A 26,993-nucleotide genomic window follows, 5' to 3' on the forward strand; every position below is an offset into this window, starting at 1 on the left:
ACTGTGCAAAGCTGCTTTGGCAAAGTGGACTGATATGCAATCAGATGCAGGATTCGGGTTGCATTATTTCCTCTTCCCCTACAACCATTCCCAAGAGAGGAAACAATTTTAAGGAAACATAGCTTAATTCTCTCTTGCAGTATCAATACCCAATTTGTGTTAAATACTCAATTTTAGTGGCAAGGCTTCTACAGGCACAGAAAATCAAGAAGCTGTTACGGTAAATTTCTTGTTTCACCCTACAAACTGTCAGCAACTTGGAAAACCAAACCAAAAATTGCACACCTACTATTACCTGTGAAACTTGAAAGAATTACAAGAAATTAATGCAAAAAGTTATTGACAATATTTTAGATTAGCAATTTTATTATTTTTAACATTGGTTACTGTTACAGACACAATACTTTAGATACGCATAAAGCATTTAATTAAATGAATTAAACTGAATGGTCAGAAAGGTACTCTGTCAGATACAGAAATTGTTTAAAATAATTGTTTCATTTTTCACAGGAAAGCGTAAGTATAGGCGGAATGTGAGAGCCTCTGCAATTTTAAGGTTATCAGCTCAAGGACCTTTTCAGTGCAAACCGGACAATAAGTAAAGGAGGAAGCAATAAACAAGACACACAGACCTGATAGTCACGGGAGGGATAACACAGAATAGCAAAGAGCAAATCCTTCAGTCACTAATTGACAGACCATTAAAAAACTGCAGGCACGGCCAATTGCCAACCAGGACTTTGTTAATAAAGGAAAAAAAAAAAAAAAGGACAAATGAGGATTTTTAGATAAGAAGAGGGCCTGTGGGATTATGCAAAGCTTCCTAAGGAGTATCTGGGGGGAGGAGTATCAGGGAGAAACAAGGCGGGGGGGAGGGGGGGGAAACAAAGAGGAAGAGTCATAAAAGGGGCCAGTCCCACGTAAAAGCAGTGGCCAGGCAGCACGCTTATCTGATCAAACCCTGTAGTCTGATCAGTGCAGTTTATTCTATCTTCTTATTGAATCTTTTCTTAATTATCCTTCTGTGTAATCTCGCACTCTATCCTGTATGTAAGTGCTGTAAGGACTAGGTGGCAGCAACTGGAGTCAGACCTCAGGCAACAGTGGCCCCTGTGTGGGCAAGGGGGAGTATCAGTGGCAGCAACTAGAGCAGATGAGGGCCTTAGCACCAGCTCCTGGAGTGGGCCTGGGGCTCCTCGGGGTCTGGGCTGAGTGAAGAGAGGATCTCAACGATAGCAGCTAGGAGTGGGAACCACAGGTCATAGTGCCTGTGTGCCTGCACAACAGCTGTGGGAGGGACCGGAGCGCTTGTATTTTTTTTCCTAGCCTGGTGCACGTGGGTGCATGTGCTTAATTTGCTAGCACAAGTCATGGATGAGCTAGTGAGTAGTAGGTGCATATAGTGGGTAAGGGGGGCCAGGATCCGGGCAGGGATATCAGACAAATAGAGGGGCCGTGCTGATATTCAAGGGATCCCCAAGAACAAGCAGGCTTAAGAGACAAGTGTGTGAATGCATGCATCCATCTGCTCGAGAGCAACAAGCTGGACAAACAGTCAAGTAGGAGGCCCATACAATGGGCAAGGGGGCTCAGTATCTGGGCAGGGAGAGCGGACAAACAGAGGGGCCATGCTGCTACTCAAGGGATCTGCACAGGCACACGTGCTTGCGAACTACAGAAGGGGCCTGTATGCTTTCATGAATGAACTTCAACCTTTACTGCCCAGATAGGAGGAAGCAGACCTAGCTACCTATAGTTACGTATATGCTAGTTCAACACGTATATGTAAGTCAACTTTTATGTAAGTTCTGGTAGTGTTATACGTGGGTGTAGCTGAAGGCAGCCCCTTGCCTGCGGCGGTCTCTATAGCCATCTGTGTTAGTCTCCTCTCTGTGTGGGAACGTGCATCTCTGGGATACACTCAGCCTTCCTACTAGTTGAAGCTGCAAAAGGGACAGCAGCAGTCACGTCTATCAGCCACCGACAGAGAGAACTCCCGGTCCCAGGGCCTGCCAGAGGCAGCAGCCTTTGCAGCCTCCCTCAACAGAAACATTATGATGGTTTTCTCCATAAAATTCATCAAGCACGTTTTTCAAAGCAAGTTCAATATTCTGGTAAACACACATAGGCCTAAGGGTATTTATTAAGAAAGTACATATATGTGAATACTTGCTCTCTATCTGTCTGGGATCAAATATTCTGCAGAGCAAGACAGACACACTTGCCACACCCTCTCATTGCAAGAACCACTGCAACAGGCAAGCGTTGACAACAAGCTAGCAAACTCTGTCTGACCTCACTGACAGACACAAATAGCTCAGCATTGCACTCTCAGTATGTCCAGGACCAGAACACAGTATTTTATATTGCTCTGTGCAGAGTTAACTTAAATCTAGCAGGAATGATCTGTTCAGATTTCATGCCTTACAAAAGTATCCATAGCGCTTTGGAAACACAAGCTATCACTGCAAGCAGTAAAGCTATGTCCATGCAGTCCTACATCTCACATAACAATCTGTTATAAAACGCTATCCAAAACCCTACAATCTAACTTAAAAATAACTATAGCATTTTAACAAGACAGTAAGAAAGAACTCCTCTGCCCTAAAAACAGAGTACATCTATTGCAACAACAAAAACAAGTTTACATAATAAAAAGTCTGACCTTTTAAAGGATTAAGCACATTACTAAATCATCCTTGTGCGAGGAGCTCAAATTCAGACAATAGAATGAGTCATGCGAGTACTTGGTGTTAGCAAAATTTGCACACAAGTAGGGTTGGAAGTGCTCAATTGCTTAGCTCAGTTGCTTAATTCTTTCCATTAAAGAAATAAAAAAAAGTCTTTACTTTTGAGAAACCAAAAGATCTTTGCAACTCATTAGAGAGCACTGAGGTGGAAAAACAATTGCATCAACAATTAAAATAAAAACATAAGGAGGAAGATATCTCCTTATGATTTTGTTTTATGTTGGCCTATGAATATCATCATCAGTTCTCCATGATCTTTGCTAGGCATTCGTACATCAACTCATTAATCTGTATACCTTCCCAAAATAAACTATTATTCTTCTCCTCATTCCATTACATAGGCAAGTCATCTCAGTTTGGTCACAACTTAATGCAGTTCCGGTTATTTGCTCCAGAAACAACACTGTACTGCCAGAACATGCAAATTATTGATCCCTTTCAGTTTACCGAGTTCAGCTTTGTGCCATAAGCAATCATATAATAGAAGAGGATCACAAAGGACGATAAAATGCCTTCTTCCCACTTACCAGCAGCGTCCCCCTACCTCTTCCCCAGTAGGGAATCTTTAGTACAAACAATAAATCCATAGGGGAAAAAAAAAAAAACACACAAGAACACAGGTGCAAAAGCCTAGATGCTCCCAGGAGAGGCCTACACACCACACTAGAGACAAGGACAAAAAAAGAGTCATCACCCAGATCCAGGAGAACCTTCAAAACACCAGGCTAATCAACAAACCACCAGGAGGAATTAGAAGTCTGCGCGCAGATGCAGGGCTACAATCTCATTGGGATCATGCAGGCGTGGTGCGATAGCTCACGCGACTGGAGTGCTGCCATGGATGGATACAGGCTCTTTAGGAAGGACAGGCCAGGAAGACAGGAAAGGGGATTGCCCTTCATGTGAGAGAGTAATGGGAAGGCATGGAGCTCTACCTGGGGCTTGTGAAGGGACAGTTGAGACCTTACAGGTTAGGATTAGTGGGCAGACCAACATGGGGGATGTGGTAATGGATGTCTGCTACAGACGACCTGATCAGGAAGAAAAAGATGATGTTCACAGGCCTAGGTCCTCATAGGGGACTTCAACCACCCCTGTATCTGCTGGATGGAAAACACAGTAAGGCACAAGCAATCCAGGAGGTTTTCTAGAGCGCATTGATGACAACTTCCTGACACAGGTGATCTTGTCTAGACCATGGAAAACATTGATGTCTGCTATAAGCAAGAGTTTATCTCCCCTGAAGACAGCCCAGCCTTTCATGAAGTAACAGGAGTCACCTCATCACAATTCCTACCTATAAAGGCAATATGCAATTTCTAGCTGAGCAGACCTCTGTAAGAGCCTGTAGAGACTTGTGATAGAAACACTGATGTTAGTATAAATGAAATACAAGCAGAAACATGTGTGTGGAAGCACTGAAAAGAACAGCAGAACAAGGGTTAAAAGAACGTCCTGTATTGATAAAGAACAACATTATTCCCAGGACGCTGCTCCTCACAGTAAAGTTGACGAATGGGTTGTTTATATCGAGACCAGAAGGTCTGCCCTTCATAAGACCACAGTGCAGTGACTCATCAGCAGAAGATCCTGCATCCTAACATCAGGAGGACAGAGACTTGCAGCATATCAGATATGCCGTTCCTTTTCCTGTCTGTCTAACTGCAAAACAGACATCTATTTCAAACAAGCCAGGAAAAACAGATAACAAGCAGCAACTTTGCCTAAGATTTATGGAGGCTGCTTCGGACTCTTGCTTACATCAAAGGACCACATCACAACAACTATCAACTTTTTATATTAAGTTGAATGATATAAAAGATCTGTCCAAACATTAATTCATCCTCACTAATCACGAAGAGCTTCAGAGACATGGTGAGAACCTGATAGCCAGCCTTTCTTGCATTGCACACAAATGATCCTGGCCAGACCACTTAAGCAAACAACTTGGTGCTTGCAAGCATTATCAATTCCAAGAGCATGAGTGAATGAAATCTGAGAGAATGTGCAGGAGTGGGTAAAATCAACTTACTTAAAGTTTTTCTAAGGAAGCATCACCTTTCTTTTTCATGAAATCACAATTTTGTTATGCTAAATCTTCCTACAAGTCATCCTCCAAACCTTTTTAAAAACTGGATCAGCAGTCAAGAAACAGTCCCAAAAGTAGCAACTCCATGTGCAGTATAATTCCACTGAACACGAATGTCTTATAAACTCAGTCAGTGTTACAGCAGGAAAAACAGTATGCTGTCATGGAATTAGAACTACGTAAGTATGCTCTGAAAAGGGTAAATGAACTTGAGAAGGAAAGCCATACAACAGCATTTCCTAAGCTTTGTTATTTAAGATTTCAACAAATGCAGTTTTTGACTTTTTTTTTTTTTTTGAGTGTAATACATTAGATAGTTCATACTTACAGTCTACATCAGACCACTAAAGAGATGCTAGCTACTGGCAAGAACCCAGAGGGCTGACTGTCCTTTAATCTTCCTTTTATATAGATTTCAAAAATACATTTTGAAATGTTTGAATGGGGGAAAGTCCAGAGAACAGAGGATAAAAAAACAAACAAACAAACAAACTGCCTTCACTCAATGGAATAACTCTCAATCTTTCAATACCTATTTGAATGTTCAGTACAAATTTTGCCAGCAAAATGCATTTTTCTTTTTTCAACTGCATTTTTAATTCACAATCATAAAGCACAGCATACCACTGAGGTTACATTTTTTGAAGTTTAGCTGTTGTTTAAACTAGAAGTTAACCAACATTTTTCTGGTTTGAAGACTGCTGTCGTTCTCTCACAAGGACAGGCTGCGCACTCTCAAAAAAGAGAACAAGGAAAACAATAATTCATTAACAGCGACTCTAAATCATGGAGCTCTCTGATTCTAAATCATGGAGAGGCAAAACATACAAAAAAATAAAATAAGGTTTATCTATATTTTAGTAAAGAAGCAAAAAACCTCAAAATTTAGCAAATCGCTCAGCTTTTTAAAAGCAATTTAACTGAATAAGCAAACTGGAATATTAATGTCAAGAAAATATGACAATCTGAAGTTGCCATAATGTCTTTTTCTAATCTATTATTAACTTTTCTATGTTCAAATGTGACTCAAAAGATACAATATCAGGAGATATTGTAACTGCGGATCTCTAAATGAGACCTTTCTCTTCTTTCCTCCCCCAACCCCGCCAATATTTCTTTAAATCAGCTTCAACCATTAAAAACCGCACACCATACTAAGACTCCATTTTGTATATGGAGTACAAAGATCTCAGATACTGACAGAAAATGTTTTAATTCTTAAACTTTCTAGCTTACTTTCTGCTTTTCTTCCACTCAAGTTTGAAAAACACTGAAATACAAGGAGCCATCTACGTACTATAGAAACAACATTCTCCTGTACACAAGTCCATTAGTCAATATTTCACTGAGAATTAGAGTTTCTTTCATTTTCTCTCAATATAAGTGGCCAAAGGGGTGAGGAGTTTTCAAAATACACCAAACGGCTATTCATTTCCATAAGATACAGTTACTAACTGCTTATCTAGTTCTAGAAAGTAAGTTTGCAGCTACTCTCTCTCACTCTATGCTAGCCAATAATACAGTTGTATTTTATAGCTACATATATACTTTATACATAAAACGCAATTATCCCACCCTTTTCTCCTCCATCATTTTTTAAAAGAGTCGCCACCCATAACAACTGAAAAGCTTACCTTTTTCTGGTACCAGACTATAGCATCAGTTACTTTGGACGCCATTTATTCCACTGAATTCACACAGTCATTTTAGGCTGTTAAGAGAAAAAGACAAAACTTTACTTCCACCTTCCACAAGAAGGCCTACCTGGAAATTGCTAAACAGCTATACTTTTGTTAAGCGTTGCCTCATGATAATTTTGGTAACAGTCGGGTGTTTTTTCTCCTCACTAAACAAAAAATTATCAATCTGCTGCTATTTTCTCCATCCTTCCCAGTAAAAGCTAAGCGGCAAACAGACTAAGCTGTGCTGTTTCATAAGCAGTGCCCTCATGAGAGTTGCACTATATCCAGCCTCCCCCCTTCCCCCCCCCCTTTTTTTTTTTTTTTTTGCATTTTTGGACAATGAATAAACCTGTTACAAAGTCCAAGAAAAGTTGCATACAGATTACTAGATGTTTTTGGAGACAAAAATCAGTCTAGAACTCTATTAATTACAAAATTAATACTCTCACTAACACAGTAGACTAAAACTAAATCAAAAGGAGATAAGCAAGGCATAATAATATGTTTATTTTAACATTAGCAAATAGTAGTAGTATTAGTTTTTTCCACATTAAAACTACTGACGATAATATCCAAATGTAACTTTCAACCTACATAAAACATTGCTCCCTTGAAAACCAACTTTAAAAGTTTTGTTTCACGCCACCAGTCAGACAGAGTTTGGGTAAGTATAAAGAAAAAGGCCATGAGAGAGAAAATTCTAGATTTAGAATTTACCATATTTTTTACAAAGCACTCTTTCAGTAGTTTTTTTCCCTTTCATGGAAGGGCAAAACAATTATATTGTATATATTCTCTTATACTGAATATTCTGTAAAATGAAAGGAAATATTAGATGAAACTTATGGAATCATTTCTAGACATTTTATGATAATATGCCAGTTCTTTGAAATACGATGTGCCTTCAATGATATGCCTTATCATTGAAACCTAACCCGAACATTTATAAGGTTACTTCACAATTACATCACTTCAGATATCACGAGATTAAGAACACTGCATTCTTGAATTATTTTAGTACCTAAATTTCAAACTGTTCATTTTCATGGGAAAGAACCAGGAGGAGGAAAGAAGGAAGGAAGAATCAAAAAAAGATAACGTTAAAGTATTTGCCAACAAATCTGAAGGTATTGTCTTTAATAGTCTTTCAACACTGATTTCCTTTAAAATATATAGAGAGAGAAAAAATCAAATATTCCAAACTCAACCCCTGTTAAAATAAAAGGCAGTGGGGCATACCCTACTACATGCGATCTGTTAACATTAGCGCATTAGTTGTTAAAAAAATTAAATTTTTCAGCTTCTTATAATATCCAGCATCCTAATCCTTCCTATATCTTACAAGCGCTTAACAATGCTAAGAGAAGGTTAAGACACGTGTTTACAGTATTTGCACACACAAGAAGAGAGATTTGAGCGTCCTTTAGCACAGAAGAAAAATATATAATGCTGACACACGGAAAATGAAGCTGCAGAATAGATTAAAAATAAACATCTTCACAACATGTCTAAGCATTAGAATAATTTAAGACACTTTATTATACATTCTCTAACATTGAGAATTTTGAGAGTTCTTCCCCCCCCAAGAAGCTTTTCTTCAAAGAAAATTTAAGTCATGAGAAAAGGTATGAGATTTTTTTTCCATCGGGTTATGCAGAGATCAGATTACTTGATCACGACAGCTGTCTGTATGAAAACTACAAGTGATACTCTCTCTCTGTAAGAACCCCACCAACATTCTGATCTTCCAAGGCATTTTTGGAACAAAATGAAGACTCTCCAAGATTCAGTTCTGCACTGATGCCTATTTATTCAGTCTTCCCTGATTTCTGTATAGATGTACTCTTCTTTTACACAGTGAATTATTTTAAAGACATCATATTTTATAAGTTGAAACACGCATTTTTTACACTATATTATAAATATTTAATAAATTGATTGATTTTAATACAAGCTTCTGAGGATATCTACAAAAGGCAACACATTGTCCTCTGTTTAACAAAGCTTTTTCAAAAACACCATGTATGATCAAATGTCCAAAAGGAACTATATTTACAATTTTTAATAGTATAACTCCAATTTTTTATACAACTTATACAACAACAACAACATTACAACACAATAAAATAGAAATGTCTCTGTCACAGCAGAGACAGGCTTAAGCAACTTTAGAAATACTAGGACGCTGACTTCTGGTGCAGCTGAGCCAATCAACACTGCAATTTTTCCACTGTTAATATCCTTGTGTAAGCTACAGCAAGTTAGTTAAAGATGGCAACCATGGCTGTGTCCAGATTTATAATTCTTTCTGACCCATTTGTTCCTGATAACAGTAGCAGTTTAACTAAGAGCAACTATCAGTGATTAAGAATTCATTAGCACAATAATTACTTATAAAAGAATATTTCTTTCTATTAGGTAAACCATATAGCCCAACAGAGACTTTTATATAACTCGGCATACTACACAGATTGCTTACCCCTTCTTTTTTTTAGCCTTATACAAAGCTTAAAATAGGAGTTGCTTCTTGTTTGTAAACATATTTTAAGCAAAAAAATTTTAAAAGGTTTGCTATACTGAACTATAGCCCAAAAACAATGTAAAATCCTTAGACATACATAATCTCCACATATAAAGTGGCCTGCAATTGCACAGATGCAATTAAAGCACTTCCACTGCTCAGGGAACAACCCAGGTAGAAAGAACTCCATATCAATTTTAAACACACTCATCCCTCCTCTTCCCCTCCCTGTGACCTCATCACCCTGGAGTATCTAAATTCCTTCTCATTTCTCCTAACCCAACCTCCTCTCCCACGTACAAGATACCCTTCCTACCACCTCCCTTAATTACAGGATGAGAGAAAGGCAGCAGGAACTCATTATCTGTAGTAATTTAAAGAACTGTTGAACTTGCACAGAAACCTTTCCCTCAACAGATATATCAACTTCATCTTTCACTCTACGTGGTCAATGATTTTCAGGAAACCAGTAGTAGTTTATGAATCCAGTACTTCCAGCTCACGCAAATATGGCCAAAATTTAAAGACAGCAACTGTTTGTTGCTGCTGTTCTCAAAGTCAATCGAAAATCCTTTGTCTAGAGAAAAGTTATATCACAAAAATTACAAGCCAGGTATAATGAAGAGGTCTGTTATTCATATCTTTGATTTTTATCATCAGACTTGCTATTTAGATAGGTGTTTGTATAGTTTGTACAGTAAGTCCTTCATACAGTTTATCTTTAGATGTTATTTAAGCTGTTATGAATTCCACAACACAAACACAGTGAAGATGTTTCTAAAAATATCACAAAATCATAGCATCGACGTCTCAAGAAGGGTTTAAGAGTTTGGTGTGCTGAGTACAGAAACCTTTACGAGGACATGCCACATGATTTAAGAGATACACAACAATTTCTGAGACAGCACTGAAATGAAAGGCAAGAAGATTCATTTTTATTATGTCTGGAGTATGCTTCTACTTGCAGGGGTTGGAGGGGGGGGGTTTTGTTTGTTTTTGTTTTTTAAGAGACAGCTTAATGAGTTTGACACATTTGGCCTGAAGATAAGTAAGCTAGATAAGAAATGGATCATGAAAATTTAAGATATGTAAGCTGCAGCCCTGGCTCTGATTCGGTACGGATGCACACAACACATTCAACATCTAGATAGGAAACTCCGAATTGCAACAGGTTCAGAACTCTTTGTCACCTTTACAAATCAGTATCTTACTGAGCTGACAATTTGTATTGATATCGACCCTGAACTCAAGACTGTACAAGTTGGGCTCTAAGGTACATCAGTACCTTAAAAACGGATACAACGAATGAGTCAGAACAGATGATATACATCCACGAGCACAACAGAGCACCTATCCTCCTCTCTTCTCCACCCACTCTCTTTGCATCTAGCCCTTTTTTTTTTTTTTTAAGGCTGTACCTCAAATACGTGTATTTGGGGCAAGCACCAGCTTTTGTACTCAGCTGTACCATCCTCATCCTCAGTTATATAGTGTTCTTTGCATAGTAACTACAGCAAGGTAAGTAACTAATTGGAGACTTACATGCAACACTAAAGGTACTCCTAACTTTCAGAGCTTAGACAGAAAATCCAAATACATAAGCTTGATCAAAACATCACTACAACATCTAACAGACCAGTCATTACAATTCCCTCAAACTCAGAGTAAACAATAACAAGCAACAGTTTTTGATCAAAAATGTATTACTTCCTTAAAGCTAAAAATAGATGACCATCTGGTTGTGGTGATCCCTATTCAGAAGGGTTGTTTTTCCTCATATCAGAGCACAGTCATATTCTAATTTAAACAGGCATAAACTACACCCAGCAATCAAAAGAGCAATTTTTCAAAAGCTACCAAAATCTGTATTTGAGAGTCTTCAGGTATTCAAACACTCAGTGAAGCAGTAAACTGCACTTACTGTGCAATAAACAGTTAGATACTACAACGCATTCAAATAAATTTAAACTAATTATGTTTTACAATTTTACTCATATACATAATGACCCAAGTCAGACAAAATGCTTGCACTTCTAAACTACAGCCTACAGAAAGTAATTTTGAACTCTGATAAGAGTTCAGAAGACCGCTGTGCTCCTCAGGTTGACAAAGGTAAGAAAATAACACTGATAACTTTTTGGAGAAATAGAGAAGACTAAGCAGTGTCAACTAGCAAAAGGACATCATTAAAAAAAAAAAAAAACCAACACCACAGACAAGGAAACATGGCAATTACTCGCTTTTCTTGCCTGTAAACACTGTGAATCACCAAGTATTTCAAGGAACCTATTTTCTTTGTAACGCTCCTAACCTGGATGGCCAAGATATCATTCAGTTGCTGAATAAGACTTGGAAAGTCCTTCTCAACTCATTATGATTATGGAATGATGAAGTTGCCATGTTTACTCAATGTCAATAACAGTAAAATTGCAGAGAAGTGACATTTGTCATGAACGGTTTTTGAAATGCTATTATTTTTTACTCTTTCAGCAGAAAAACTTCTCTAAGCAACATCCTAAAGACAGTTCTTGTTAAAATATTACTACTTAAAGCTATGAAGAAGACTAGAACTCTGCATCAACTGCTTTCTACCACAGATCTATTTTACTATTATGTTAGATCCTTCATATTACAATTTCACAATCACAGCCACAATTTCCCTGTATAAAGAGTTAGAAGAAAAGAGACAATGAATCAGGATGGTAAAATCCACTACCTAAACTACTACTTTCAAGGCAACATTTGTATCATAAGGACTCACTTAAAAGCAAAACATGATTCCTGCCACTGTACAGCTAGAAATTAACTTAAATAAGAAAAAAAAAAAAACACTCCTTTTTTACATTCCAGGTTCAATATCAAAATACAAGTTAACATTATTGAACTGTTATCATTATTTGATCTTTTAACTTAATTTTCAATAAACTCAATGAAGAGTTTCACGTTATGCACCCACTATTGACTGAAAAGCTTTTCAAGTCATAAAAAAAAAAATAAACCATAAAAATATCAATGCAATGAAAATATATCATTGTAAAATCTACCAAGAGTCATATTTCCTCCACTCAAGTCAATGGGAGTTTTGCCACTGCCATCACAGAGAAGAGGATTAAATCCTTAAAGTAGTGTCCAATGACACATTCTTTTCATGCGTATTATAATAAACCATTAAACCTATACTTCCCTTGTATAAAGGAACATCAAATACGATATAATGCACTCAGTGTTCTGCTCAAGTACTTTATATATGCAGTGCTGTTCTAAAAACAGCATTTCAGAATTGCAAATTGTATACAAGCAAATGAGAAACTTATTCTCGGGTTCACACCTTTCAGCGGAAATTTTATCATGTCCTTCTGAACCAGCCAATGAAAAAAACATATCAGATACTACAAACCATATCCAGGACCATATCCAGCAGTGAGAATTAAAAGTACTCACGCTGCCATTGCCAGCCAAGATCCCCCAAGTTGCTGCCTTGCAATCCAAGGCCATGATAGTTTGTCTCAACATACAAGGAATCAACATACTTGCTTTCCCCAAACAACAGCAATAAGTTTTCTAAACGTAGATACTAGCATTCTGCAATATGCTGTTCCTGAAAGAGGAGAATGAATTCTCAAACCTTGTTCTTCACTCTCTCTCTCAGGAAAAAATAAAAATAAAAACCAAATAGGGGAAACAAAGTTGAGCATCCTTAGATAACTGTCTTGGGTGTCCTGTTGTTTGGCTGGTTCGAAGGGATTTTTTAAGCCAAAAGCAGCAACAGTAAAACGTGTATCCAACACCATGCTGCCTACTGTATGTCAATCCCTGCTATGTATAAACACAGACTTACCAAATGTCACATATCATGACACAGACATCTGGCAGCATTGTCTACACCTGCCTGTGCCTTAGGTAAGATATCACATATTGAAAAACTGATACTCTCTCAGGTTGCTGTTGTTCGCTCATGGACAAGCATGGGTTCTGATTGCATTCCTGCCACTATTTATTTTTCCATAAAAGTTCACAATCTTTACCACTTAATAGTCAAAGCAGACAGTTATCACAGTTACAGTTGTTGCACAAAGCGTGCAGTGAGGATCACTTACCAAATTCTGAAGGAAAGAGACTTGCCTTGACCATCTTCAGTTCCACAGTATAAACTCCAATATCTGAAGGACAAACTAGCAAGAGAGTAGTACCACAAGTGTCTCCCAAAGACCACTCATTTTGCTAGTGAATTACACAACTGCCTGAAATAGTAGCAAAATGTCGAGCATCATGATTTCTGAGATTCATTCCTGGTTTTGGGAAAGAACACTGAGTGCAGTTGTTGCAACTAGTGTAGCCATTTCTGGATTCTATGCTTTTAGCCTTGAGATCTGTGCAAACCTTTAATTTTGTTATATAACTGCTTTCTGCTCATGGCTCCATCTGAAATGACGTGTCACAATTTCACAGTTACTTTATTCGTAAAAATGATGGAGACGGACTCTGTACTGCCTTCTACATCTCTCATAATTTACTCCTGAGCCTGCTGCAGTGTGTATTAATTATCAAAATGCTCTTAATGTTTAAACATATTCTACCGGTTAATGAAGTGGAGAAAATTCAAGTCCTTAAAGGTAATTATAATCAATTTAATCTTGCCTCTTATCTTTTGTAGAAGATGTTAGTTACAAAATTCCTGTCAATCCAAATGCAGCAATTGCTGTCCGCATGCTAGATCTACAAGATATGATGTTTCTTAAGATGCTGAATTTTAAAAAAATGAAATAAAACACAGTATAAGGTGGGATCTCAAATTCTGCTCTTTTTCATCCCCGTTTTCTATACTGAGATACTGCACACATACATACATATTCCATTAAGCATATTCACAATCTTATAATGAAAAAAGTCCTAAAATATCAAACATATATATCTGCTCTTAGAACTATATTGACTTTATTACTACGATTTTTCAGAAAACATAGTGGAATACTATGTTTTTCATTCATATGCACATTCTTTTTAACAAGGACTCAAGAAGAAGAAAAACCTATATAGAGCGGCCATCTTGAAATAAAATGCAGTGCTCCTTTCCTCATCTTTGTGATCTTAAATATAACAGTAATTTCCTACAATAATAAATCTTGCTCACTGAAATATCTGTCTAGAGTATCATAATATAACAAAGTCTTAATGTTTATCGGTCACCAGGCAATGCATAGCACAGCTGTGGCTTCTCGATGAGTAAATTCAGGAAGTTGAAAACCACCCTTAAATGACTAACCTTGCATCATGTTCTACAAATAGGTATCCAGCAAGTTTTTGAAGCGGCTTAGGCATGAAGTGGCTGAGCTGTCAAAAAAAGTTGCAGCTTCTTTATGACAGTCACTGTTCTGCATGAACACAGTAGCAAATGCTAAGATAGATATATAGACAGATAGATAGATAGATGCATGCCTCTATTTATAAAGGGCTCTGGAGTGATCCAGGCAAGGAATTACAGGGTAACAAGTCTTAACATGTGTTATCTGGCCAGCTCCTCAAAACAATCATTAAAAATAGAACACCATTATATCTGAAAGATTATCTGACAGGGTCTAATCAGTACAGTTTCTGCAAAGGAAGATCACGTCTTAGTCTGTCAGTATTTCTGAACATGTCTAACTGCTAACCAAGAGCAAGCGGTAAAGCACACAGACTTTCAAAGTCTTTGGAATGTCAAACATTTCTAAAGAAATATAAAGAAATATACTGCAATTTGTGAAAAGTAAACATTGCCATTGGTTAAAAAACTGCTGCAAAATTGAAATTTTGAGGTCAAGAATCTTCACTGCAATAGGCTAGTTTCGTAACATAAAGACTAATTGCAGCATCCAGTCTGAATAAAACAGCCTATTTATTGCTTACTGAGATGCCTGAAACCTACTTAAATCACAGACAGCTTGCCTGCTAGGTCTTCTGTTCAACTACAGCCAGAGGCAAAGTGCTTGCAAAAATCTTAGGAACTGGCTTTGGAACCCCAACTCTCCTTCACAGAGAAACGTCCTAATCCCAAGCTACATTTGGATTAAATCTTTCTGATCTGCTGTCTTTATGTTCTCCTATCTTTCACATATCTGACTGCACGGTAGTGCCAGAGGCAGACACCGAGTATTTCACTGGGTATATAAATGGCCAAGTGGCTAGCGAGTGGAGATTTAAAATTCAGGTCATCACTCAGGATGTGCGCACCCAGAAATCAGTACTTTTTAAGTACTCTGATCATTGGATTTTTATGAGAAAGACAGACACTCGACCCCACTGCTTCATCAGGCACTCAGAAGACAGCTAATGTTAAAGTACAAATAAATGGAGATGCCTCACATTTCCTACTGGTTCCCAGAGCTCTGAAGAGGGAACTTCAGCAGGAGTCACTCACTAAAGGCACTGAAGGTACACACGCAGCCAATGAATAAAGTTAGTGTGGCCCAGAGAGGTTACACAACTGTTTAAACCATTCTAAACTGTTACCACCACAGGCTCCCTCTCCCCCCCAGTCAGAAGTTCCCATCCCTCTTTTAACCAATTCTGGAGCCCATGGCACAAGAGACAGCTTCCAGGAACTTGCTATCGTTACAAAATGTGTAGCTGTCATCTGAATTAGTCTACAGTCAACAGATCCACGGAGCTAAGACAAGCATTAATGCCAGTGCCAGCAGCAAGGCAGCTCTGAAGTGAACGGGGGCTGTCCTGGATCCACACCCCTGATCTCATCTCCAGGCCTTCAGAAGTACCTCCTGCTGTCTGTTAACTGTACAATCGAGACTAATTCAAAACGTTTCCTCTCTCCTCCTATTTAAACCAGCAGCCTATAAGTTTTATGACATGCTGCCTATGTTAAGTCCTTAAATTATGTGAACTGAGTCCTGCCCTATTATTCCAAACCTCAAGTTTCTGTAAATAGGTCCAGCAATGTTCATTGTTCACTATATTTAATTATTATATATCAGCAAGGAAAAGGAACGCTGATGTAGTAACATTTCCAGATGACAACTGATCTTGCATTAGCAAAGCTTAAGATGGGTGAACTTTAACAACAAACAGGCCACAGAAACAGAATGCAATATCAACAAAGGCAAATGGTATCTGTAAGAGAGGAAAAAACTGAACTACTTATATCATACAAGGCTGTAAAATCAAGATACCTCAAACCAGGAAAGGAAACTCGGCAGCTCAGTGAACTCTTCTCCTCAATATACTACAGTCAGAAGAGCACAGAGACACCTGAATAAACGAGGTGTGACAAGGAAAACAGTGCAATATCACTATATTAATCAGTTGTGCAATCTGACCTGTAATGTGTGCACTTCATCTGAAGAATAATATTTAAAAATGTGGAGGGGGGGGGGGGTGAAAGGGGATGGTGCATATATATATATATTCAAGTGTTTAATAATTCATACCCAACAAGGGGTATGAATTATTAATACACTTGAAAAACCCTCCTGTTAAGACAGGCGAATATGAACAGAACAATAAGGAATTATAAATTAAATAAGACTTTATAAATACGTAGAAAATATAGTAAACATAACAGAATAATAGCTTCTTATAACACAGAGGACTTCACTCATTAACTGAATAAGCTTAAAGGACAGCAAAGTCAAACTTTTAACAGAGATATATCACATTACAACACATAATTTGACCATCAAACTCATTGCCACAGGAAGTCACTAAAGCCAAGATTTTACTCAGATTCAAAAAGAAAATAGCTATTAAAAATATAATAAGGAAAAAATAAACCCATACACAGATACAGCTTAAGGAATCTCAAGATTCATGATCCAGGATGCAAAAAAAAAAAAAAAAAAAAAAAAAACCCTCCTCTAAGATCACCAAGACATATTTGGTCATACAAATGGTCTACCTAACTTGACCCCACAGTGGCTAGTAGTAAATAAAAAGGAAAGAGTATAAGCAACATGGCAAGCATAGAACAAACTGTCCCTAAGACAGCTGAACACGAAGAGTGGATTATATTGCATCTGCTGACAATTTAACCCCAAAAAGCATCTGGTGCTGGCCAACATCCAACAAGCAAGGCATGCATGACTTCAAATTTTATGTTATATGGCTTTAACTTCTTCTCCCACCTTGCAATTATTTTTTTTCTTTTTGAACAAGAAACATAAGTTTATTTGCAAATAGAAGTTCAATTCAGTGCTTAAACTCATTCCAGGAAATGTGTCATCTTGCCTTTTTGGGATACGTCCCAAGACCACCTCAAATGATCCAAGAATAAAATAAAGACTGGCACTATGTATTTCATTTGAAGAGTATTCCCAGTAAAAGTGAAATCGGGGGAAAATAAACCTTTACACTTAAGTTTACATGTAAGAAAAACAAACAGACAAAAAAACTTCTATGAACTGTCTGACATCCTTCCCTCACTGAAAAAAAAAAAAAGAAAACTCGAAGATTATCAATAGATTCAGGAATATAGGTTAAATAATGGATATCTCTATATACACATATACATTTGTTTGCCCTAACTTTGCAGCTGGCCCTGTTTTGAGATGGGATTGGACCAGAAAAATGACTTCCAGAGGTCCTCTCCAACCTAAATTGTTCTATGATTATATGTAAAGCATACCTAAATATTACATAATATATTATATCCCTAGCTACTATTAACCCTTTCTTCCCTTACAGGCAATTTTTTTTTGCATTTTCCTCAAAAATTTGAGGAAAATTTGAGGACAATTCTTTCAAATAACTACATATTTCCTCTGTATCCAGTGTGGAACACTTTTATGGATAAGAACAATAGGACAGTAAACAAAAGAGAGAAAACATGAAGTTTAAAACTTCTGAAGTCTCCTCTTTTTCACGCCAAAACCTATCTTAGAGTAAGTAGTAGTCAGCTGTCCTTGAACTGGCAGATAACTTCAACAGAGGTATCCTGAAAGACATTTGTTTCGCTTCCTTTTTTATACTAAAAATAACGTGACAAAAAACAGGCCTACATTGTTTCAAGGACAGAAGTACTAAGTCTGGCTTTCTTCCAGACTCACCAGTGTTCTCCGGCTCCCTATAGTCCGTCTCTTCCTTTCACAGTACCCTGAGCTTTTTCCTGCTTCCCACCAGTACTACCAAGTGTCCTATTGGGCTGGGCAAACAGCTGCATGTGCCCTGATAGTTCAGGGCTATGCCTGCAATGACTGGGCAGTAGCTGCTCTCTTTCTGAATGGATAAGGGACTGCCTGCCTTCTATGCAAATATTAATTTGAGCCTCTAACTGTCGAAAGTTTTAGAAAAATTTGTGGCTGTGCAGGTTTAAAAAAAAAAAAAAGTAGTTGTACAGGCTTTGTGGCCTTAGTAAGCCTAGCTAAAAAGTCACATAAACTGTAAGGCCATGAATGTGTAGAGCATGCCTTTTATTATGCAAAGAACTTCCTCAAAGAAACTAAAATACTTTTGAATGTCTTTATTCTCACTCACAAAGATCCTGAGAAAAGGACAAGAAACTATACTATTGTATGTTTCAGAAAAGTTCTACTATAAATAAGGGGGATGAGATGACATTTATAAAGAGTTATGGGAAGACAGCATATGCAACTTTGGAAAACTGGGAAAGAAATAACGTCCATTGCTTTCCAGTGACCCCTGCCAGCTATTACAGGAACAGCACTGTTCAGCTCCAAGAACTGCTCCACCCTATGCCGCCTAATTAACCTCCTCAGACAAAACTGACCGTCTTTTTAATGCAGGGCTGTGTTCCTTCTAATACAACATCAATATCTTGCTTCCTATTTCAAAGCTTACAGAATTCTGAATTTTCACAGAATCCATACTAATATTAGGTAGCTACGGATACAGCTAGGAACAACTTCTTGAAATGAGATGAGCTAATTCTGCTTTGGGAGAGATCCAGAACTGCAACGGTTGAAGTGTTCCATGCTGTTCACAAACTTACTGACAATTTATTTTTGCTTCACATTCCACATAATATAAGAGGAAAAGAAATCTACTGCAAACATTGAATTAAAGTAACTAGATTTTCAAATTCATGTTCAGATAACTCAGGTTCACATTTTATCCTTTATAATATTTATATTCAGAATAAAATAATTATTTTAAAATTTTATATTAAAATAATATTCATATTTGGAGGGAAAAAAACATTAGCACCAAACCACACAACAGGAAATTCAACTGCACGAACGTTCGGCTTCAAACGGCAACCAGGATCTCAAATGTATCCATCCCGAGTATCACTCTCAGCCTTTCCTTTCAGAACTAAAATCTGTTTGCAAATACTCTAAAGGAGGGCTCTAGAGAAAAAAAGCCAAAACTGACAGAAGTATGATATGCCTATGTACATCAGTTCTTGAACACCTTAGTGAAACAAAAATAAGACTTCTCAGAAGAAGATTATTCTTTCCAGGGAGTCACAAATGAAGCAACAAATCACACAAGATCATCAACCTTCGGAGCTACAGAAAGAGTCAAATACATACAGCTACTTATAAATCCAGAGACTTAGTCACAAAATTCTTTTATGCTCAGCCTCCACAAAAGAGAAACCTTCTCAGGCCAAGCATTAATGTACTGTAAAATAAAACAGGAATATTCCATTTTGTTGCTTACTTACACTCAGAGCGGTCACTCTAACCATAGCTAAAGATACTAGGATTAACAGGTTATTTCAAGCAAGGCAGTTCTCCCTGGTAAAAGAGATACCACCATCTGTTTATCACCATCAACAGGAAGAAATAAGCGGGCAAATTGCATATGACACACCATATTTAGTCTCATTCCTGTGAGAGAAGAGCAATCTGTCAAAACTTTTAAATCAGTCATATTTTCTATAGCAATGTTTCATCAAAAACAATTTCAGAACATTAATTAACTGGAAAATCTGACTTGTTGAAAGTACTTTAATTACTTTCCCCAGTTAACTATATTACAAATGGGCAAGACTGGCAAATTTGGAAAAAAATGCAAGATCCGACATCACTACTTTTCAAATGACAAACAAAAAGTGCTTGTAAAAACAAAAAACAAAGTTCCAAACACAAAGTCTAAGAACGTGGACTAAAAAGTAATTACGTGTGATGCACCAGAGCTATATGAACTCGGGGAATAAGAAGAGCAAAAGTAAAAGAAGCAAACACCTGGATAGTTTTACTATTTGGTAACCCTTCCTCTCCCCACCAGCCCATTCCTCCCCCCTTCTCTCCCCCCCACCCCCCTATTTCTCATAGAAAACATACCAGAGCACTCTTCAGGGCAATGAAGATGACAGGAGAAATTTTAACTCACAGTGGAAGTAGCCTAACATTTAATTTCTCCAACTGAAAACCAAGCACAACATATAAGCTGTAGAGAGGCTGTCATTGGTTTAGTGTGGGAATGGAAGAAATGGACTAAAGATAAAAAGAACAGAAAAAGAGGATCAAAAGAGGAGGAAGACATATACGCTACAAAACAGAATACAGACAGAGATGAGGTCACAGATGAAGACAAGGATGCTGATATTTAAGGCCTTTAAAGGAAAGGAGAAAAAACAAGTTCCATCACCCGACAGATGCGTTAAAGCAACACACCAAGAAAAGGAGAGTTCCAGCAGCGGTCAGGCTCGGCAGACAGAAATACCACATACGGAATCCGCCAGCAGCTCAGGTCTCGAGAGCATAACTGCACGTCTACCAGCCCAAATAAACTTGCCGAGCAGAGGCCGGCACACCAGCTCGGCGCAGCCCCCCGAGGCAGCCCCCTGCAAGCGCAAGGAGAGCGCGCAGCCGAGGCGACGGCACCGGCTTGCGCCGAGGAGCCGGCGCGGGGCTGGGCGGGCGGGCGGCGGGGCGCCGGCAGTCGCGGCCGCACGAGGCGGGATGGGGGGGCCGGGGAGGCCGCGGGCCTCGCTCGCTTCCCGCTGCCGGCGAGGCTCCTGCCTCGGCGGGGCGCGGCGGGAGGCCCCCCGCGCGGCGGCGGCCGCGGCGGCGGTGGGGGTGGTTTCCCCCGTGAGTGGCAGCCCGTCGGCCGGCTGGCCGAGGCGGCTGCCCGGGCACGGGCGGGCAAGGCACAGCGCGCCGCGGCTCCGCTCCGCCGGGATGCGCGCACCGCGCCGCCGCCGCCAACGGTCGCCCCCCGCCTCGCCTCGGCCGCCGCTCCGCGCTCGAAGCCACTTCAACCTCCCCCCCCCACACCACACACCACCACCTCCCGCCGCCCAGCTCGTCGGCCCCTTCCCCAGCCGGGTGGGAAGCTCGCCCCCCGCCGCGGCTGAGGGAGGAGAGGGAGGAGAGGGAGAGGGAAAGGGGGAGGGGGGGGTCCCGACCTTACCGGTTGCCCGGCGCCGCGGTGAGGCGGCAGCGGAGCGAGCCAGCCCGCGCCGCGGACAACAGCAGCCGGAGGAGCGCGAGACTGCGAGGAGGCGGCGGGCGGGCGCGCGCGAGGCAACAGCTTGGGGGGGGGGGGAGCGGGAGTCGGGTTGGGGAAGATGCGCGCGCGCGCCCCAGCGGCGGCAGCAGCAGCAACAGCGCGCCACCCGCGCCGGCGCGCGCCACCGAGCCGGGGCGGGCCGACGGGCGGCTCATCAGTCAACCGTGCTCCCCCCCGCGCCCCCTTCCCCCCCCCCCCAGCGGCGGGCGGATGCGGCCGCCCCCGCCCTCCGGGCCAGGAGGGGGTGGGGCTACGGCGTGATTGGCGTCGGCGCTACCCAACGAGAGCGGGAGGCAGGCGGGGCTGCGCCTGACGGGCAACGCGCGGCGCAGTGGGCGTGGCCGGCATGACAGACAGCCTCCTGCACGAATGGGCGGCCGAAAGGAAGGGGGCGGCCTCAAAGGCTCGACGGCCGTGGCCCGGCGCGATGGGCGTGGCGCGGCCGAGCCGCCGCGGCGGGGAGGGTGGGGATTCGCTTGAGCGGCGTCGCCGCCGCCCAACGACAGCGGGGCGCGGCAGGCTGTGCGCCGCCGCCGCCCAATCGCGGGGCGGGAAAGGGAGGCGGTGGGTTTCCTGCGCCGCGAGAGCTCCGCAGGCTGCTCACCCTGCGCGCCGGCTGAGGGGGATGAGCCGAGACCCTGCGCGCGGGGGTAGCGGCGGCTGCGCAGGGCGGCCCGGGCCCCTGGGGTAGGTGTGGGGCGGGGGCGGGGGGTTCCCCTCGGGATCCCGAGCCCGGCGGGGTGACACGGTCGGGCCCGCGGCGGCCCCTCGGGGGGAGCCCGCGGGAAGGGGCTGGGTGCTGGGGGCGGCAGCAGCGCCGGGGCGGCCCGGCCCGGCTCGGCCCGGCCCGGCCGGGCGGCGGCGGGAAGGCGCTGGGAGCCTTCGCCGTCCCCCAGCAAGGCCGGGGCAGGCCTGCGTTAGGAGCGGCACGTCGGCCTCAGCGGACAGCGGGAGGTCGGTCGCTCTTCGATAAGGCTTTTTCGGCTCCCTTCAGCCTGACGCTTCTGACTGCTGTTCGTCCTCCCTCTCTTCCTCTGCCTGCTTTCTGAATTTCTTTCTCGGCCAAACGCAGCAGTCGTAACCGAGTCAAGCAGCTAAGCTCCTGTCTCATGGAAATTGGTGGAAGTGCTGCACCGAAGGGGACTTTGTAGTTTGAATTTTTGTACGCTATTAAATCCCCATAGACTGCCTGAGCTGAGACCGCACCAGTGGCAAGGAAAACTTAGGAGTACCTGGCCCATGTGCATACCAGAATAATGTAAACGCTTGTTTTAGAACAGGACTACAGCATTTCTTTCTAGGTGTTCAGTTACTCACGTGATTGTTGAATCAGCTTGAAAATTTCATTAAATCAAGTTAGAGTGTTATTTAATTTGACTTCTCTGTAATATCCTTTCCTGATCTTTGTTAGGCAACATTCAAGACTTACGTTTAAATTCATAGGTCTGTGTTATCATTCCTGTTGACCTGGATGGTATAGTTGAGCCTCCCTCCTCTTTATTTTTTCCTTCTAAACAGCATATAATCGATTGCTTCACTATTCTAATTATGCAGATCATCCCACCGAGGTCAGTAATGCTATTTATGTAATGTTTCTCATTTCTGGAAACTTTCACTTCCTTCTAATTACACAGACTCCTATAAGCAGTCGAGAGCTTTTTTGTTTTGGCTTTTACATGCTTTTTGCCTTTGACGTTGGTTCAGTGTCTTCCACAGAAGAGCAAGTTTAGACTTTTTTTTTTCCCCTCAGTGTTAACCATCTTATTGTGGTAGCTAGTTTCTAGTCAAGGATTTGCGGCTACTTTCTTTCTTAATGAAAGGTGAGCAAACGCTCCACGTGATCAAAGCCTTTACTGTTACTCTTAACTGTTAGTTTTTAGAGTTTTTGCATCTTCCTTTACTTGTGGGACTATAACTTCCTTTACCTGTAGGACTCATAGGGCTTTTTTGGTGTCTCAGAAGTACGTTTGGATTTTTTTCAACTTTCATCCAGAAAAAGTCTCTGAAATTGAATGGAGTCTTGCCTGATTGTTTTGTAATCTTCTCCAATCTTGCAGTTATATTGATGACTTAGACTAATTAGTCTAAGACGAATTGGACTGAGGAAGGGTAATATAATGTCCCATGCTGAACTTCCTGTCTGTGCTTTTTAAAATTGCGTTAGTAAGCGGTTCTGAATGTTTAGGGAAATAGACGAACTTTTCATGAGCTGCGCAACCTTCAAATTGAGTAGCCCCATCTACTATATCTTCAGCAGCTTTCTGTTCTTTTCCTGCAGAGACAATTGATAGCACCTTCTAACAGTGCTTCAACCTGATACTTCTAACAGTGTTGAATTCCTTTTTTCCTCTCAGGCACAAGTTTCCAGTCAGTTGCTTTGGTTTCTGCTTTCTCCAGTTTGCTAATGAGAGATTCTCCTTCTTGCAGCATCAGCAACAATGATTTCTGGATCTAGTTTTCCAAAATATCTTCATAAAAGGAACGCTGAACGTTTCAGATCACTACCATCTATCTCGTTTAGCCACAAACTTGCACTTCTGAATGCTAGAAATACTTAACAGGATCATAGCAGTTGTTCCATCATCATTGTATCTGCTGCATATTTTGAGTATGTTCTTGTAATGAAAAAAGTGCAACGGTCTCTAAAGTTCCTCTGAATTTTTCAGTTTACTTAACAAGTAACTGCTGTGTTGAGTATCACAGCTCAGCTCTGCTCCTTCCCTGAGAATAGCGTCCCAGTTCCACCAATAAGGCTTAAGGCTTTCAGCAGTTGGCAATCTGAGCAGAACTGAGACAACAGAAAAATAAATCTACAAAACCACATTTTAATTATTTTTTCTGCTAGCTCAGAAAAACTGGCCTGCCCTGGGGTCACAAACATTGATGCTAACACAAGGGAGGGAATGCACGGGCAGTAACCCCCATTTTGATTGTTAGGCTGAGCTGGATTTTCACCCTAGGAGAAGTCCCACTAGCACTAAATCCAATCCATTCAAACTTTAGACCCAGACTGAGCAAAAAAAGGTTGGTCTGATGAACTACATACGTATCAAGGAACAGATATTTCTGTTGTGAGATAGTTCTGATGGTGTATAAAGTTTTTAGCCCCTAGCTCTGATGTAGTAGGTCATCTCCTAACTACAGCCTTGAATACACTGGCAACACAGTGGAGATGACCTAGCAGTTCAGTGGCACCAAACAGATAACAGCTCTGTGTGTTCCTGTGTTCAGTCACGGTCCTGAGCTTTACTTTCCTGAATTCCCAGTTACTACATACACTATCTTTACCCAAGCTACCTTTGTTTTTTATAGGATTACAGTGAGAGAGATAAACCGTCGCTTCTCACAAAGGAGAAGTAACATTTCTTTTACTTTAGAGTACAAGACAATCACAAGGACTTGGCGCTTGGTGGAACAAGACACCTTTGGTTGTTGTTAAGCAAAGAATGACAGTACTTTTTCCAGAAAACTTAAGAGTGGAAGTAGGGTGAAGGTGTTGCTCACAGATAAAGTTTTAGCTTTTGCTCTGGCATATTCTAGATACCGTAAGCAAGAGGCTGTGTTCTGAACTAGCTTAAACCTTTTGTCATCTGGAACAAATCAAAGTTCGGTTTCTTATTTCAAGTGAGAAATAGCCATGTTCTAAAAGTAATTTTTATTAAATTTCAAAAAATCTCAAATATTTAAAATAGCTGTTTGAATAAGAAGCTTTATTTTAGCACTGCCTTACTGGTGTATAGCTATCAATCTCTGTATCATGAAATATTAAGGAAAATCATAGTTCTTCCCACCCCTGCTTTAAAATTGGTATTTCACACTGCCTATAAAAGTCTTCTGGTAGACAGTGATATCAGTCTGAGAAATACATGATCAATACAAAAACTAATGTTCATGACTGTAATGGCAGATACACCTGTTCTTGTTTAACTTTCTATGTAGCCATTGAAGAAAAATACACCAGCAAGCCAATAAGTCTAAATAGTGTTCCTGTTGGCCAATATCTGCATATCCTTAAGTGCTTGTCATCAAACAGTTGTCTTTTTAGGCGCTAGCCCTGGTGTTAGTATTTTAAAACTGCTGATTGACAGAAAGTGGTAGTAGTGCTTACTGGCTCAATTTCAGACTAGGTTATTCCAGCTGCACCTCTGTAGTTTGCAGGATCAGTCAGCTGGTTTGTTACTTGCACTGGTTAGTTTATGTTTCACTGGGATTATTCATTATATAGAATTCTCTTACTTACTACTGGGCAACAAGGCTAACACGGGTGCCTCGGAGCTGGAGGAAAATGGATCTGAACTTATTCTTAGCATGCAAAACCCCTAAATTAATTTGGTAGCTACTTTAGGATTAAAGCGCAATTTGTTTCACAGAATACACTCAGATTAAGAGGCAGTTTATACAAGAGACCTAAGGCACTCACAGTTAAGGGTACATCAGAGTCCATCACTGAAAAAGAGGGTTATAAAAGAAATACTAGGAAATAGAGAATGCAGGTGAGATAGAAGGGGTGGGAAAGCAAGAACAAGAAATGAGGCTCTTTTAAGGAATGTGCATAATTGTATAGCAACAACTTTGAACTCTTACTTCCCTCCCCACCTTGTTTTGTCAGGTTGTTGCTGACCACTGAAAGACGACTTCTGAAAGCTGTTTAAATGAGAATGTCCCTGGCGCAGAGAGTACTACTGACATGGCTTTTCACGTTACTCTTCCTGATTATGTTGGTGCTAAAGTTGGATGAGAAAGCACCGTGGAACTGGTTCCTCATTTTTATTCCAGTCTGGATATTTGATACTATTCTTTTAGTTATGTTGATTGTAAAAATGGCTGGACGTTGCAAGTCTGGCTTTGATCCTCGTAATGGCTCCCAAAACATCAAGAAAAAAGCTTGGTATCTCATTGCAATGCTACTTAAATTAGCCTTCTGCCTTGCCCTCTGTGCTAAGCTGCAACGATTTACTACCATGAAACTAGCCTATGTATTTATCCCTTTGTGGGCTCTGCTTATTGGAGGTATGATTGAACTCGGATACAATATCTTCTACGTACGAAGAGACTAAAATGTAGTGTGTTGTTTCCAAGTCTGAGAATGGTACCAAATTACTGGATTATTATTGCTTTGCCACAAACTTGATCTCTAAGTTAGAACATCAAGTAGGAAATCAGTCACTCTGGAGACCATCTAAACCAGACTGAAAGCTGAAAATAGATCTGTTCCTTTTTTTATTTCAAAACTGTCACACGTGCTCTTGTAAATAAAAGTATGTGTTCAACAGTTGTTTTAGTATGATTTAGTTATTTGTTACATCTAATAAAATTTAGGTTCTTCACATGCTTGTACAAGACCCTCCTAAAGAAACTAAATGTTCTACTGCAGATCATTCAGCATATTGGGCAATCTTGGAAAGACAATCTAGTCGTCTACTACATGTTGTCACTCAAGAAATAACCAGTTAAGAGACACGCTAAGCTTGCTTTAAGAATCAGTAACAGTTAAAAGCCACTAAATGAGAGCAAAAAAGGAATAAAGTGACTTAGTATTTTCT

At 40.5% G+C, this 26,993-nt stretch overlaps 1 protein-coding gene and 1 non-coding gene across 6 annotated transcripts in view; one reads left to right on the forward strand and one right to left on the reverse strand.

Annotated features, from left to right (window-relative positions):
* Positions 1 to 21,485, reverse strand: part of PHTF2 (putative homeodomain transcription factor 2) — a 76,243-nt gene extending 54,758 nt beyond the window's left edge. For 4 of the 5 annotated variants that reach the window (XM_068925417.1, XM_068925584.1, XM_068925504.1 and 1 more), the window contains exons 1-2: positions 21,352 to 21,485; positions 6,474 to 6,550 (exon numbers count right to left, since the gene is read on the reverse strand). In XM_068925417.1, the coding sequence (XP_068781518.1) occupies positions 6,474 to 6,518 (45 nt within the window). In that variant the 5' untranslated portion in view covers positions 6,519 to 6,550; positions 21,352 to 21,485. Of the gene's footprint in view, positions 1 to 6,473; positions 6,551 to 20,612; positions 20,732 to 21,351 lie in introns of those variants that run through there. The other variant, XM_009669451.2, reaches the window with a different exon arrangement.
* Positions 21,486 to 21,924: 439 nt separating this feature from the next.
* Positions 21,925 to 26,722, forward strand: LOC104140594 (uncharacterized). Its single transcript, XR_011137475.1, has 2 exons — positions 21,925 to 22,137; positions 26,060 to 26,722. It is a non-coding gene; the product is annotated as an uncharacterized protein (transcript).
* The last annotated feature ends 271 nt before the right edge of the window (positions 26,723 to 26,993 follow it).

The sequence above is a fragment of the Struthio camelus genome, chromosome 1 (genome assembly GCF_040807025.1).
Source record: "Struthio camelus isolate bStrCam1 chromosome 1, bStrCam1.hap1, whole genome shotgun sequence".
NCBI lineage: Eukaryota > Metazoa > Chordata > Aves > Struthioniformes > Struthionidae > Struthio > Struthio camelus.